This window comes from Hyaena hyaena, unplaced genomic scaffold (genome assembly GCF_003009895.1).
Source record: "Hyaena hyaena isolate Hyena2069 unplaced genomic scaffold, ASM300989v1 scaffold_362, whole genome shotgun sequence".
In the NCBI taxonomy this organism is placed as follows: domain Eukaryota; kingdom Metazoa; phylum Chordata; class Mammalia; order Carnivora; family Hyaenidae; genus Hyaena; species Hyaena hyaena.
In genome coordinates this window covers 602517-618470 of record NW_024080998.1, presented here as the reverse complement: position 1 = coordinate 618470, position 15954 = coordinate 602517, and the positions used below count along the sequence as shown (strand labels likewise).

Below are 15954 nucleotides of genomic sequence, written 5' to 3'. Positions count from 1 at the left end.
CCTGGCACCAACAATAAATCTCAATCCTATCTGCCCCTTCTAACACTTCTATCATTTCCCCTAAAAAGTAATCATAATATTCATCTTCCCTAAAATACACCCCTGATTTAATATACTCAAATAAGACCACAATTACTTCCTTTTAGGAGCACTGCCCTTATCACAAACTATTTTATATAGCAATTACTTATTCTTTTTTGTTATTTGTACATCTATTATCCCCTCTTTTATACCCAAGGAGTTTGTACTAACTTTTGTGACCTCAAGCCCCTTGCTGAGCACGGAGCCTACTTTACCAAAAAATATATATATATACACATATATATAAGTAAATAAAAATAAATAATTTAAAAGAAGAATTACCAGCCCCTTTTAAAGATAGTAATGCTGAGACAGATATCTTGCCAAAGGCATGAGGCCATGAGCAATACAATGCACATATCAGAGAGATACCTCCCTCTCACACTTTCCCCATTGCTCTTACGTACTATAGTATAAAAATCTATTACTGTTTATACTCTATCAACTAACTGATACTAAAAACATAGCTCCTATAATAATAGGTCCCTAAACTTTTTACCCTAAACTAGGAGTGTCCTTACACTGAAAAATATGGGAGCCATAGGTCAGAGGGACCAAATCCAAGATCCTCAGACTACCTATCATTCCCATCCTTGTGCTCGGCACTCTAATACCAAAGTGCTTCTAACAAAAACTACCTGTTGCATGCCTCTACTCTTGCTCGTGCTGTTCCCTCTACCTAACTCAAGAGCCAAGGTATCAACTCTTCTAGAAAGGTTTCCAAATTGGGAGGCAGGTGAAATTTCAAATTCATCTTTATCCCCATATAGCAGGCAAACACTTGTTGAATTGAGCTATGTAATTATAAACACCAACCCAAAAGTAACACTTACTGAATGCTTATGGTAGGTTAAGCAGTAACTACATGTGTCAGTTTACTTAATCTTTCCAGGGGTGCCTAACTGGATTAGTCAGTCAAGCATCTGACTCTTGATCTCAGGGTCCTTGATTCAAGCCCCACACTGGGTGTGGAGCCTACTTAAAAAAATTTAATCTTTCCAATAACCCAACAAGTTAAGGAGGCAGAGAGAGGTTAAGCATCTTGCCTAAGGGCAAAGATAGTAAGCGGTGAATCATACACTGAAGGCAATCTGGCTCCAGAACAAATTTCCTTAACCACTAGGCTCAGCCTTCCTAACCCGTGTCCCCAAATCCTCCAGCTTCAACTCTGAATTCCCAATGCCTTCTAGACACCTCTACTTGGATGTCCTTCAAGAACCTCAAAATTAACACAACTGAAATCACTATCATCCTCTTGCTCCCCAAACTTCTCCAACAAAAGCCACTTTTCACACCTTCTTGTACTGCTTATTTGGGTTAATATACACCATTTACCCAGTTACCTAAAGTAGGAACCCACACATGAGTACTTTTTGTCCATCTCTCTCATCCCCACATTCACCAGATCACACTGTTCCTACCTTCCAAAGTAACTTAACACAAGGCTCTCATCACTTCTCACACCTGGGCATTAGCTTCAAACCTCTCTAAAAACAAATTTGATCATGTACTAACCCACAGTAGCTCCCTACCACTGACATCAAGTCAAATTTCTTAACAAAACATATTATAATCTTATCTTTGCCTATCTCTCAGCTTCAATTCTAACCATCCCTTTATACATCTTAATCAATCAATCAATCAGCAAATCTTTGACATAAGATAGGTCATCATGTTTCACTACTAAAGCCAGTCCAACTGCAACATCAAGTTTGTACTCAGCCCACAAAGAGATCTGCCCAATTAAGTTTTTATAAAGAACTCAGATCCATCCAGAAAACAACTATCTTCTAAGGCTACTAAAATCCCAACTCTATACTGTATTGTATTATCTTTCATAAAAGAATAATTGTGACCAGGAAGGTTGCATGAACCAAAGTAAGTCAGGAAAGAGGAAGTGGTCTGAATCATTTACAATTTCCAAAAGTGAGACCTAAGGAAGATTTTGCATTTTATCCAAATAATGCATGCCTAATTCAGCAGTAGTGAGAAAAATATTTTCACTTCTAACAAAGTGATAGTAAGAATTGTATCCCAAAAAATTATTTCTTAAGAAATGTGTAGGTTAAGCTAAGTGGTTTTCTATACTCCAAGACTTCTTGATGCAGGCAGCTCTGGGTTTTGGGTCTGAACAGCAAGTTCATATCAAACAAAAAGTAAATAAAGAATTAAAAATTCACCCAATCTGAACGTCACTGCAACTGTAGTACAGTAACCTTTTCTCCTTTATGACCATCATACAAATTTCTCAAATCAAAATCAACATCTATACAGGTAAAGGAAAAAAGGAAATATTAATAAAGAAATGTGAAACTAGCGTTTGTCTAAAAACACTGAGCAGTTTTAGAGTTTCCTCACTGTGACAGAAATCTGGAACCTACTTCAGAAACTGAAGAGACACGATTTCCTTTTATACATATGCTACAACATCTACTGATTAATATCCATACATCTTCTGTTACTTGTGTAGATATACTTACTATATGAACAATCCATATATACACCAAACTAGTAATACAACAGTCTTAACTTCATTCTGACATTCAAGCCACATCAATACACCGTAAGACATTTATCCAGAGATAATATTTGTCACAAACACTTACATTTCCATGTACAATTCAGTGATATCGATCTATCGTCTGTATATAACATTAAGTCAGTGAGTATTTTCTTAAAGTAATAGGAACATGGCAATGCTAATCCATGAGGCTTAAGAGAATTAAGACTCACTATGTACATACGCTGAGCAATGTTAGGCACTTAAAAATATGTTTACCACTTAATCTAAACAATCATCCTATTAAAAGTTAATTTTAATTAAAAACTTTAAAAAAACCTAAAAAAATCTTAATTTACAAATTAGGAAGCTGAAGCTCAGGAATTTTAGAGAATGAGTTAGTAAGTGAGCTAAAATTCAAAATTCAGGAAAACTTGGAATACCCATTCTCTTCCCGCATGCCCTCAGAAAAAGTTTATTAAAAAAACAAACAATATAAAATGTACTACTACACTGGGGCAGGGAGGTTACTATTTCAGAAAGCAAGAGGAAACATTACCACCAGTAATTAAATAATACAAGAAAATGTTGAACAAAGGGCCTAGACCAACCCCTGGCACTTAATGGATTTAATAAGAATGTTGATTCCATAAAAAAGAAAAAAATAATAACAACAATACCTTACTCAAAGCAAAAATTAGATGGATTCTGCTAAATGGTAAAAAGTGGTATATATGAAAAATTCCTAAGAAGTTTCACTTTAGGGTTAAGTTCAAAAGATTTAACAGAGAATACCAAAAAGGTTTAAGTAAAAAACAAACAAACAAAAAAACCATATTTACAAAGGTTTACAATTAACAGAAGAAATATTTTTGAGCAGTAAACACACTGTTCTAAGAACTTCCTCTGTATTAACAGTTAATCCTCACAATTAGTACAATTATCATCCCCATTTTGCAAATGGAAAAACTGCAACAAAAAAAAAATGTTAAGTAAATTAGTCAAGGTTACACAGTTAAATTGGAGAGGTGAGGGAAAGCAGAAATTGGGATCTTAACCAGAGCCAACGGTCTCCAAAAGCAAGCTACTCGCTTAACTGTTATGCTAAATCACATGAACAAACAATAGGTAAAGAACATATCTAGTAATATAAACAATATGGTCAAGTGGTAAATGTAGACCTATTTTGATTTTTAAAATCCAAACTGCACGAATTTTGATTAGGGAATTGCAAACTAAAACAATGAGATACCACTACATACCTATCCAAATGGCCACAATCCAAAACAGAAAACAGAATGCTGAAAGGGATTTGGAGCAATAGGAACTCTCATTCACGACCACTTGGAAAACAAAACAGTACAGCTGCTTTGGAAGGCAGTTTGACAGTTTCTTACAAAACTAAACATACTCCTGACACATGATCTGGCATTCATGCTCCTTAGTATTTACCCAAATGAACTAAAAACTTATGTCCACACAAACACCTGCACACAAATATTTACAGTAGTTTTATTCATAAGTGGTGTAACGGACAAGCAACCAAGATGTCCTTCAATAGGTGAATGGGTAAATAAACTGTGGTACATCCAGACAATGGAATATTATTTAATGTTTAAAAGCAATGAGTTACCACGCCATCAAAAGACATGGAGAAACTTAAATGTATATTCCTTTTTTTTAAATGTTTTACTTTTTAGATTTTATTTGTAAGTAATCTCTACACCCAATGTGGGGCTCGAACCCACAATCCCAAGATCAAGAGTCACATGCTCCCTTGACTGAACCAGCCAAGCACTCCTTAAAAATGCATATTCCTAAGTGAAAGAAGCCCAACTGAAAAGACTACATGCTGTAGAATTCCAGTTATATGACAATCTAGAAAAGGCAAAACAAAAGACAGTCAAAAGATCAGAAAATGGCAGGGGGTAGGAGAGAAGGATAGGTGAATAGGCAGAGCACAGATTTTTATGAAAGTGAAACTGTTCTGTATGACATCCCCATCTGTCAGGACCCAGAAAATGTACAACACCAAGAATGAGAACTAACATCAACTAGGGATTTGGGTGATAATGATGTGTTAATGCAGGTTCACTGATTGTAACAAACAGTGAAGGGAGGTTGTGTGTGCACAGGGGCAGGAGGTATATAGAAATACTGTACTTTTCTGCTCAATTTTTACTATGAACCTAAAACTGCTCTAAAAAATAAAATTTATTTAAGAAAAGAAAGAGGGGTGCCTGGGTGGCATAGTTGGTTAACGTCTGACTCTTGATCTCGGCTCAGGTCATGATCTTCAAGCCCCACATGGGGCTTTGTGCTGACTACAAGTCTGCTTGGGATTCTCTCCTTCTCTGTGCCCCTCCCCCATTTGTGCACTGGCACTCTCTCTCAAAAATAAATAAACTTTAAAAAAAGAAAAAAAAAGCCAAAGAAATTGTTTATTTTGGCAGTTAGTATGTAAGACATCATATATTTAACACAGTCATTAGCATATATACACAAATTTAAAATATTCATTAACATTTTGTACCAGGCATCCTGAGGAGGGGATATAAACATTCCCACAAGGAGTTTTAAATATAGTTAAATGGACATCATATAGTCACAAAAAGCTAAATAAAATGGAATTTAAATAGTTCAAGACAAAAAAACACACCACAAAGAGTAAGTTGCCAAATTACTAAAATAGACATTAAGAGGACAATATGTGCTTACGGGTTCGGTGGATCACTTCAGGCTAAAAGAATCAGGAAGTTAAGATCTGCTCCAGGTCTTGAAAAATGGCTAAAATATGTCTGGAGGGAATTGGTGCATTCCAAGAAAGAGCAAAACTACTGAGTTAGGAAAGAAAATTAAATGAACCAGTCCACAAAACTAAATAGGGAGATAAGACCAGAGACTGGTAGAGGCCAAATCATCAAAGAATGCCAGACTAAGGAATCGGCCTAGACAGAGAAATTTTAACTCTTAAACACTAAAATGGAGCAAATACTTGCCTAACATATATTATACTGACAGCTCTTACCCCAATGAAAAGTGTATTTATAAACATCCTATGTCAGATACAAATATACTGAAGATATATACTAGTAGACATAGTTAAAAATTCACCACCTTTGCCACTCAGTTGAAATATACACATAAGTCTGCTTCCAACCCTCAATTTCTCATCTACACTAATAGGCTACCTATAACCCTATAACCTGAACCCTTTAGAAGATATACTGCTCTATCACCCAAGAAAACACTCTTTTTCCCCTGACACAAAGTGTCTTTCCTCTGGGGTATGAAAGAAGTAGCTCTTTGCCCCTTAAAGAGGGGTCATGTTAGGACCATGGTCACTGCTAGCACCTCCTCCTTATTCTATTTATAGGCCTGTCACCCTCTATTAATCATTAAAAGCAAACCTACTAAATAAATATGTAAAGTATACACATATTCCAGGCAAGACAAAAAATGCAGCATTCCCTCCCCAATCACCTGAATAGATGACGTACACAAGACTCTATACAACCTCTGGTAATTATTTTTAATAACTGCAACTCTCATAAATGAAAACATTTCAGATTTTGCCCACTGTTACTTTCAAACCTTTTCTGTAATCCTTTTGTTTGCCATAAACTCTTCTACATATTTTAAATTACATATTCAATCTTCAATGCATGGGCATCTGCAATTGTACTCAATCCCATACTTTTCTAATTAACAAATGCCCCAACATATCCCAGCTAAGTTATCCCAAATCAGGGCTGTTCTACACATGTACCTTTAAAGTTGTATTTAAGCCCTAAGCCCCACCCCTTTAGCAATCTACCACTAGAGTGACTATTTTCTTCCTGTTCTTAAGACACATTCATATATGCCCAATTTCCCCGAGAACTTATAATAAACTCTAACGTACATTGTTTTTCTCAAACATAGCCTCCAAGCATAAAAACACCCTATTAAATTCCTTTCTATCATAAACATTTTTAAACTTCTGTTAGTACTGTTTTCTATAAAAAATCCAAAAACATATACTATGATACCAATTAGTCAAAGTTTAATATCATGAAAGACAGCATTAGATATTGCTTAAAAGACAAACATATACTAAAAAACAAAAACGTGTAAAAACAATAAAACCAAACTGAACAGAGTGCTCATGGGGGAGGTAGGATAGGTGGATTACAATCCATAGGACACAGAGGAGGCTTCAACTTTGTAATGTTTTATTTCATAGACAGAATCAGGGATACATGATTGTTCATCTTATTATTCTTTATACCTTTTTGTGTTTGAAATATTTTACATGAGTTTAAGAAGAAAGATATCCAATTACTGATGAATATCTCCCTCTCATACATAGTGGCAAGTTGTTACCTCCAAATTGCAGTTACTGCCAACTGCTACATCTGGGACACCCCTCGTGTCCTTTACCTAAGTCAAGAAAAGAAAAATTACAAGCCTACAGCCCAAAACTTTCTCTTAGACGTATCTTAGACATGATCCGGGTTATATTCTGTAGCTGTATACAATCCATATCTTTCACATCTCTTATCTTTCTATCCACAAAAGTTAAATCTCTTATCTTTCTATCCCTACATTGCCATTAAATCTCTTTTGTGCCTTATTACACAGTAAACTACAATAATGACCTTTCCGTATTTGTGCATGTTACAACACAAGTGAACTGGTATACCACCTTAACTCATTTCGTTGGCTAAATGCAGACAGTCATATATATTATATCTCTATGCAGGAGTCTAACTCACTCATATACTAACTTTTCAATCTCAGTTTGTAACATCTAAATTAAGCCACACATCACTTAACCACAAATGAAATGTCATCTCAGCCAAACATAACTAACTTGGCCAGGGCAATTCCAAACAACTCCACTCCAATACACTGAGCGTTCACCTAATGCATAGAGCCTCGACCCTGGACAACGTTTACATCACCCAGAACTGCTCTCCTCCACTGGTGAGATTCAGACATACCTCCAAATCCCAACTTTCGTCTCGCTGTGGTAAAACAAGTAAGAGAGGGCCTATAGTTTCACCTCATTACGAACCCAAAGGAATCCAATATATGTTTCATACATTGCAGGTCCTGAGCTTCTCATCACTGGGGAATAGAAGTTGGAAGCCCCGACCTAGAGAACAAGGTCTAGTCTTCCATGGCGTCCGCCAGAGTCCTAAAGTCGTCGACGGAAGAGTTCAGGCAGCTGGCCCGCCTACCTGCCTCCCCACCCCCACTTCAGGCGCATCCTACCCCCTCCCCCAGTGCGAAGCCCCGCGGTACATCCCTGCACCTGCGGATCCTACGAACAGTTGAGTATCCACTTCTCTCCACCAGAGGAGAGGGCTTACATGCCGGCTCCGACGCTCGCCTCCGGCCACCAGGGCTCTCACGTCGGGCCCAACCCTGCGACCCATTCGCTCTCTAATCTAGCAGAAGGCAGCACCGACACCTTCTCCAGGACCGACCCCGGAGCCTGGCCTTCTCAGGTGCAGAGCTCCGAGGCCTCCTCACCTCTCCCAGAGGACCAACCTACACCAGACGCTCAAGGCCCGAAGGCAACTCCCACCACTCCCCGGCTCCCCAGTCTTTTCTTCCCAGCAGCAGCCGCTGAAAAAGCCAAGTGCTAAGGTCCTCCTCCATCAGCTTCCGGGCCTCGGTTCACAAACACGCCTGAGCCCCCAGCCCTGCCCTCCGCTACCCCATTCCCGTCACGCCGCTTCCCCTCCTCCCAAGGCCGAGCCCCGGGGCTGGGCGGCTTCCTTCTCCGGCATCCCGCGGGCCCGGCTCCTCCCGCGGCGGGCCCGGCCCCAGCCCGGCGTGCCGCACACTCACCGCTGAGCGCTGAGGCCTGCAGGGTGGCCCCCGACGTGCCGTCGATGACTTTGATGGTCCCGCGACTGGTGACGGCCAGGATGGCGTTGAGCGCCGGGTGGTAGGAGAGGCTGTGCAGCCCTTCGGCGTCGCAGCGCATGCAGCCGTCCCGCAGCACCAGCCACTCCGAGACCCCGGCCGCTCCCACCCCCGCCGCCGAGGAGCAGCCCGGGCCCGAGGCCGCCGCAGCCGCCATCTTCCGGCCTGCGCTCAGCACAATCACACTGGGAAGCGGCTCAGTGACAGTCCCGGGAGGTGCAGCACCACCGCCAGTCACCATCCGGGGCCAGGGGGCAAGCGGAGCGCGTTAGCCGGAAGTGAAGTCAGGCGCCGGCACGCACGCGGGACGTCGGCCGCGCGCCTGGAGGGGCTAAGCTCAGAGGGAGGTTGGCGGGGGGGGGGACAGAGAGCGAAAGAGGCGGGACCCGGGGAGGGGACAGGCGGCGAGCGGCTGGAGCATGCGCGAGAGGGCTCGCGCTTGCCACGCGCCCTGGGTCCCGCCAGCTTCGCGTCCGCAATGTCCCAGTTTTTTTTTCCCCTAAGCGTGGGGAGTGGCCGCTGCTTGAGCCCCGCCCCGCTCCCTGGCTCCTGGCAGGGCGGTTGGGCTCCCCGTGTTTCCGCTAGGCCTGGACCCCGGCGGGTGGGACCTCTGTGAGACGCGCTGAGGCCCTTTGCGGCGTTTCCAGCTGTATCTGGACTGTTCCCTGCATGAGCGGTGCAGCTGTTTGGCGGTGGCCGGAAGGAGACCCCGGGGTTTGGGCCACGGCTCTAGTCTACAAGTAAGCAGTTTGAAAAACCTCTGGTCTGGATTGGGAGAAACCAGACGACCTTTGGACCCGGTGTCTATTGCCCCGCGCCATTCCCAGATCTTTGTGTTGAACCGAAGTGCTACATAAGAGTTACACGCTGGAAGCTTATAACTTAAGTGTCTTCATCCCCATCCCAAACAGGTCAAGTTATGTGAATTGTTAGTAGATATGTGTAGGTGTGGTGGGACCAGAAAAGACTGCAGTCAAGTAAATTTATTAATCATACTCCCTAGCAATGCATTTTTATTTAAAAATACTTGTTAGATGCACAGTTGCAAATACAGTACAGACCTCAGTGATCTGCTTCCCCAAAACCTATAGCCCCTATCTATCAAAAAAAAAATGGACAAACTCAAATTGAGGGACTTCTGTAAAATACCTGACCAATACTCCTCAAAGGTAGGACAGGTCCTATTACCCAGTTTCCCCTAACAGTTGTATGTTACGTAAGTTTAGTACACTATCAAAAGCAGGGATTTGACATTTATATGTTGTGTGTATAATTCTATCACACATTTTAGCACATGTAGATTCCTGCACCACAATCAGGATAGAGAACTGTATGTTCTGTGTGTCTTGGGATCATTCAGTTATCTTGGAAAGCCTAACTTTTTCCTTAAAACCTAAAGAGCTGTTGTGAGGATTAAGAATCATGTAAAAGTTATGAAAAAAATTGTCCTCCCACATTCCTGCACACTTCATTAAGGAATTTTCATAGATTATCCCAACTCTGTCTTAAACATGTTTCTTTGTATCCAAAGGTTTTTTGTTTTTTTTTTTAAGTTTATTTTGAAAGAGAGTGTGCACAGAGGGGGTGGGGGCATAGAGACAGGGAGGGAAAATCCCAAGTAGGCTCTGCGCTATCAGTGCAGAGCCCAGAGCCCAATTGGGGACTCAGTCCCACAAATCATGAGATCATGACCTGAGCCAAAATTGAGAGCCAGGAGCTTAAGCAACTGAGCCTCTCCAGTGCACCCAAAATTGTATTTATATAATCTATCCATTTCATTTTGGAGTGGCAAATATGCCATTTCTTTCGATGTTTTTCATTTTTGAGAGAGCGAGCATGATGAGGGAAGGGGCAAAGAGCGGGTGACAGATGATCCAAAGCGGGCTCTGTGCCAATAGTAGCGAGCCTGGTGCGCGGCTGGAACTCAGTGAGATGACCTGAGCCAAAGTCAGACACTCAACAGACTCAGCCACCCAGGTGGCAAATATGCCATTTCTATCTGATGTCGGGAGACAACATATAAGAAAGTGGAAAAATACCCCCAAGTACTAAAGTCTAAATGAATACCTGATTTTGAGTCACTGTGGCCTCATTTATCAGCCCTATCTATGAACCTAGGCAAGTCACACATTCTGAGAAATTTCCACCAAGTGTCAATTGGCAATGATAAAATTATTTGCCCTACTTAGGTTTGTTTCAAGACTTATAAGTTGCAAAACTTAATGAAAGTACTTGTAAACTGTAAAAATGGGAACAAAGGGGTTCGGTGGCTTGATGAAGGTCTCACAACTTATAAGGAGGGGAAAACAGCAAACTAGAGTGTGAACTCAAGCAATTGGACTCCAGAACCCAGACTCCTGCTCAGAACTTCAGTGTCTTGAGGTAAATACAGTAATGCAAATAATCAAATCTAAATGTAACTGGTGGTGTCACTCTAAAAGTGTATTAACATCCCAGGACACAAGCAGAAACTGAAAACTGCCATTTCAAAGCTGTTTCCTGGTGGAGTGCCTGGGTGGCTCAGTTGGTTAAGCGTCTGACTTTGGCTCAGGTCATGATCCTGTAGTCCGTGGGGTTGAGCCCCATGTTGGGCTCAGAGCCTGGATCCTGCTTTGGATTTTGTGTCTCCCTCTCTGTCCCACCCCAATTGTGCTCTGTCTCTGTCTCTCTCAAAAATAAATTAAAATAGGGGCACCTGGGTGGCTTAGTCGGTTAAGCGTCCGACTTTCGCTTAGGTCATGATCTCGCGGTTCATGGGTTCGAGCCCCGCGTCGGGCTCTGTGCTGACTGCCAGCTCAGAGCCTGGAGCCTGTTTCAGAGTCTGTGTCTCCCTCTCTCTCTGACCCTCCCCTGTTCACGCTGTCTATCTCTCTCTCTCCTAGAAATAAATTAAAAAATTTTTTTAAAAATAAAATAAAAACAAAGTTGTTTTCTGTCAAGATTCATTTGTGCCAAACTTTTCCATTAATCTGAAAGAGTGCCTGAATAGGCCTTGAATGCAAATCAAGACCCTTATCTTATTGATAAAGAAAACAAACTAATAATCTCAACACTCAATTTAAACTTGGTGTACTTCTGGGGTGCCTGGATGGCTCAGTTGGTTAAATATCTGACTTTGGCTCAGATCGTGATCTCACAGTCTGTGGGTTCAAGCCCCGTGTCAGGCTCTGTGCTAACAGCTCAGTTCCTGGAGCCTGCTTCAGATTCTGTGTCTCCCTCTCTCTCTGCCCCTCCCCTGCTCACACTGATTCTCTTTCTAAATAAAATAAAGACATAAAAAATTTCAAATAAATAAATAAATTTGGTGTGCTTCAATGTTGTACTATATTGAAAAGAACTGAGGCACTATCTGTTAGTCTGTTATATATTTTTTTGATTATGAAAAAATAATTCTTTTCTACGAATTTAGACTGCTTTTACCTGTAAACCAGGATTTTCCAAAGCTATTTACCCAGATGTTCTGAAATAAAACACTTCCATAATCAAAGAAATTTAGGCACCAACTCCCTCTATATTTCTCTTCTTGGAAGATTTATAATACATATTAGCATAACAAAAGCTATGAGACCTCCTATGATAAAGAATCTTATTTAACCTTCTTTAGCCAGCATTTCACAAACTCCTATCAACTGAATCCTACAAAACAAGTGTTCAAAGAGCAGTCTTCAGTGTGTAACTTGCTACTTGTTTTTGTGAATATGTATTTTTGTTTGAGCACTTGGTGAGGCCTCAAAGACTGCACACAAGTGTTTCATGACCCAGGTTAAGGTTCCTTAAATTGAAGTGATCATAAAAATTAAACTGGACAACGGGTGCCTGGGTGGCTCAATTGCTTAAGTGTCAGGCTTTGGCTCAGGTCATGATCTCGTGGTTTGTGAGTTGGAGTCCTGCATCCGGCTCTGTGCTGACAGCTCAGAGCCTGGAGCCTGCTTCAGATTCTGTGTCTCCCCCTGTCTCTGCCCCTCCCATGCTTGTGCTCTGGCTCTGTGTTTCTCAATAATAAATGAGCGTTAAAAAAATTTTTTTAATGAAACTGGACAAGACTGGGTGAAGTTTGGCATCAACTGTGTTGATTTCATTCTGCAGATGGAGTTGAGAACAAAGATTTTTTTTTTTTAATAGACTCCACACCCAGAGTGGGGCTTGAACTCACTACCCGGAGATCTAGAGTTGCATGCCCTACCAACTGAGCCAACCACGCACTCCGAAATCAAATACTTCTAGCTTTGAAAATACACTGATTTTCTTTTTTTTTTTAATTTTTTTTTAATGTTTTATTTATTTTTAGGAGAGAGAGAGAGACAGACAGTGTGAGCAGGGGAGGGTCAGAGAGAGAGGGAATCACAGAATGAAACAGGCTCCAGGCTCTGAGCTGGCAGTCAGCACAGAGCCCGACGTGGGGCTTGAACCCACAAACCGTGAGATCATGACCTAAGCGAAAGTCGGTCACTTAACCGACTAAGCCACCCAGGCGCCCCGAAAATACACTGATTTTCAAGTATAGTCTATTTTGAAGTGATGGACTTTTGAGGGCCTCCAGCCAAGCCATTTTGGGCAGAGGTGGTAATTGACTAAAGAAAGTAGAAATTCCCTGGGGTGCCTGGGTGTTCAGTCAGTTGAGTGTTTGACTTTGGCTCAGATCATAATCTTATGGTTTGTGGGTTCAAGCCCCCATTGGGCTCTATTTTGTCAGCACACAGCTGCTTTGGATCCTCTGTCTCTCTCTCTCTCTCTGCATCTCCCCCAATCATGCTCTCTCTCTCTCTCTCTCTCAAAAATAAAGATTAAAAATAATAATAATAAAGTAGAAATTCCCAATGACAATCACTTTGGAAAGAGGAATTTGCTGGAATCAGAAATGTGGACCCAAAAAGGGGGCCTAACACAGAAAAAGCATTTGACAAAACACCACATCCATTCAAAGAAAAGAAAAAAACTTCTCAGCCAACCAAAAATAAAGGGATATTTCCTCAACTTGGTAAAAAGCATCTACAAAAAAAAAAAAGAAACCCAACAGCATACTTAACTAAGTATGCCAACAGCATACTTAACAGTAAAAGACTGAATGTCTTCCATCTAAAATCAAGCACGAATCAAGGACATCTGCTCTCACTACTCCTTTTCAGTACAATACTAGAAGTTCTGGAACTTAATGGAAGTCACTGCAATAAGGAAAGAAAAAGACATAAAAAGCATAGAAAGACAGCAGTTTCTCAGACTCACCCCTCTTTCCCTTATGCCTCTCTCCCTCAGCCACTGGTGGTGGGGGCCAGTCTTTAAGAAGCTGGGTAGAAGCTAAGGCCTCAAAGGGCCGTTGGCCCAAGACTGCTGGTGATGACTGGCAGAGTGAGAAGGGACTCTGGCTGGACAGAAGCCTGTGCCTGCAGCCACACAGGAGCATACAGAGAGTCAAAACTGATTCTAGAGAAGACAGAGTAAACATTCTCCCTAAAGATTCCCCAGTATACAGGGGGATTCTGAATGGGTGGTTGAGGTCATGCCACGGGAGCTAGAATTGGAGCACATTTATAACACACTCCAGTAAAACCTGTAACTGATATTGAGCCATATACAAACGTTGCATAAAACAAATGCCTGATGTAATAAAGGAAACTAAATTTAAAGGGGAAAAAAGTTGGACAACAGTAAAAGAACTTCTAAACTAATATATATATGTATATATATTTATATATGTGTATTTTTATATATGCTTTTATATACATCAGCCAAATGCCCAAATTAATTCCCCTACAGAGGTTTATAGATAGATTTGCTTTATCCCAAAACAGAGAACGATGAAGTTTTAATGATTTCTAATGGAAAGGCTGATCTCCTATAAATTATTTCTATTTGGCCTGATATTGACAGCCAGTATGTGTGTCATTAAAATTCACTCTCAGTACAAAACAACAATGCGATGCAACTTCACATTCCTTAGGATGGCCACTATGAAACGGAAAAAAATAAAAACCTAGAAAATAGGTATTCATAAGGACGTAAAGAAATTGGAAACTTTTAATGAAGTGTCTTAATGTAAGGTGTGGTATCTGGTTTCTGCAGTAGCTGCCTGGACAAGCTGGGGGCTGCACAACCCAGAAGTGCAGGGGAGTTAATGTACCATGTGGCAAACTTTGACCACTGAGACATAGGAGATGGAAAGGGGTTGCTTGATAATTTCTCTCCTTGATGGACTGTTTGAAAACACTCTAGTTCCAAAGAGCCTGTTAGAAATATATCCTATGCGGGGCGCCTGGGTGGCTTAGTCGGTTAAGCGTCCGACTTTCGCTTAGGTCATGACCTGGCGGTTCGTGGGTTTGAGGCCCGCGTCGGGCTCTGTGCTGACTGCCAGCTCAGAGCCTGGATCCTGTTTCAGTCTGTGACTCCCTCTCTCTCTGACCCTCCCCTGCTCACACTGTTTCTCTCTCTCTCTCCTAGAAATAAATATTAAAAAAAAAAAAAGGAAATATATCCTATGTGAATGAGCAGTCATCCATGTTTCATAGTGAAACTGGCCAGACTGCTAATACAACTTTTATTTGTTTTCTCTCCTTTCCTTTCTCATGTTCCTTTTCCCCGAACTCTTGCTGCCCTAAGATTGTAGCATCACACATTTGAAATGAAGGAAGGAAGAGAGGAAGGAAAAAAGAGAAAGAAAGAGAGAGAGGGGAGGAAGGAAGGAAAGAAAAAGGGAAGGAAGGAAGGGAGAAAAAAGAAGGAGGAAGGGAAGGAAATAAAGAAGGGAGGAAGGAAGGAAGGAAAGAAGGAAAAGGAAAGAAAGGGAAAAGAAATTTGGAACCATTGTACACTCTTGTAGAAACGTAAAATCGCACAGCCACTGTGCAAAACAATATGGAGGATCCTCAAAAATTAAAATAGAATGACCATATAATCCAGCAATTCTATTTACGTGTATGTAACTGAAAGCAAAGTATCAAAAGATATTTGTACACCCATGTTCATAGCAGTGTTATTCACAATAATGTATGGTGGGAACCCAAGTGTCCATCAATGATGGATGAATGGATAAATAATAATGGAATACTAGTCAGCCTTAAAAAGAAAGGAATGGCTTGTGGTAAAATATAGATGAACCTTGAGGACATTATGCTAAGTGAAATAAGCCAGCCTACAAAAAGACAAATACTGGGGGGTGAGGGAGAGGGGAAAATGGGTGATGGACATGGAGGAGGGCACTAGTTGGGATGAGCACTGAGTGTTAAATGGAAACCAACTTGACAATAAACTATATATATATATATGAGCTGTATATATATATAAACTATATATATAAAGACACTTACCATATATGATTCCATTAACATGAGGTATTTAGAGTAGTCAAATTTGTAAAAACAGAAAATAGAATTCATACAGATAGAAAACCAGAGGCTGGGGACAGCGAAGAATGGGGAATTATCTTAATAGGTACAAAGTTTCTGTTTTGCCAGGTGACA

The 15954-nt window shown here is 41.0% G+C and overlaps 1 protein-coding gene across 4 annotated transcripts in view; it reads right to left on the bottom strand.

Moving 5' to 3' along the window:
• The window catches only part of BIRC6 (baculoviral IAP repeat containing 6), a 223608-nt gene extending 214867 nt beyond the window's left edge, over window positions 1-8741 (bottom strand). For all 4 annotated transcript variants that reach the window (XR_005531445.1, XM_039250287.1, XM_039250288.1 and 1 more), the window contains exon 1: window positions 8423-8741. Coding sequence is in view for 3 of the 4 variants with exons in the window: in XM_039250287.1 (XP_039106218.1) it covers window positions 8423-8741 (319 nt within the window). In the remaining variant the exon portion in view is untranslated. The remainder of the gene's footprint in view (window positions 1-8422) is intronic.
• Between the last annotated feature and the right edge of the window lie 7213 nt (window positions 8742-15954).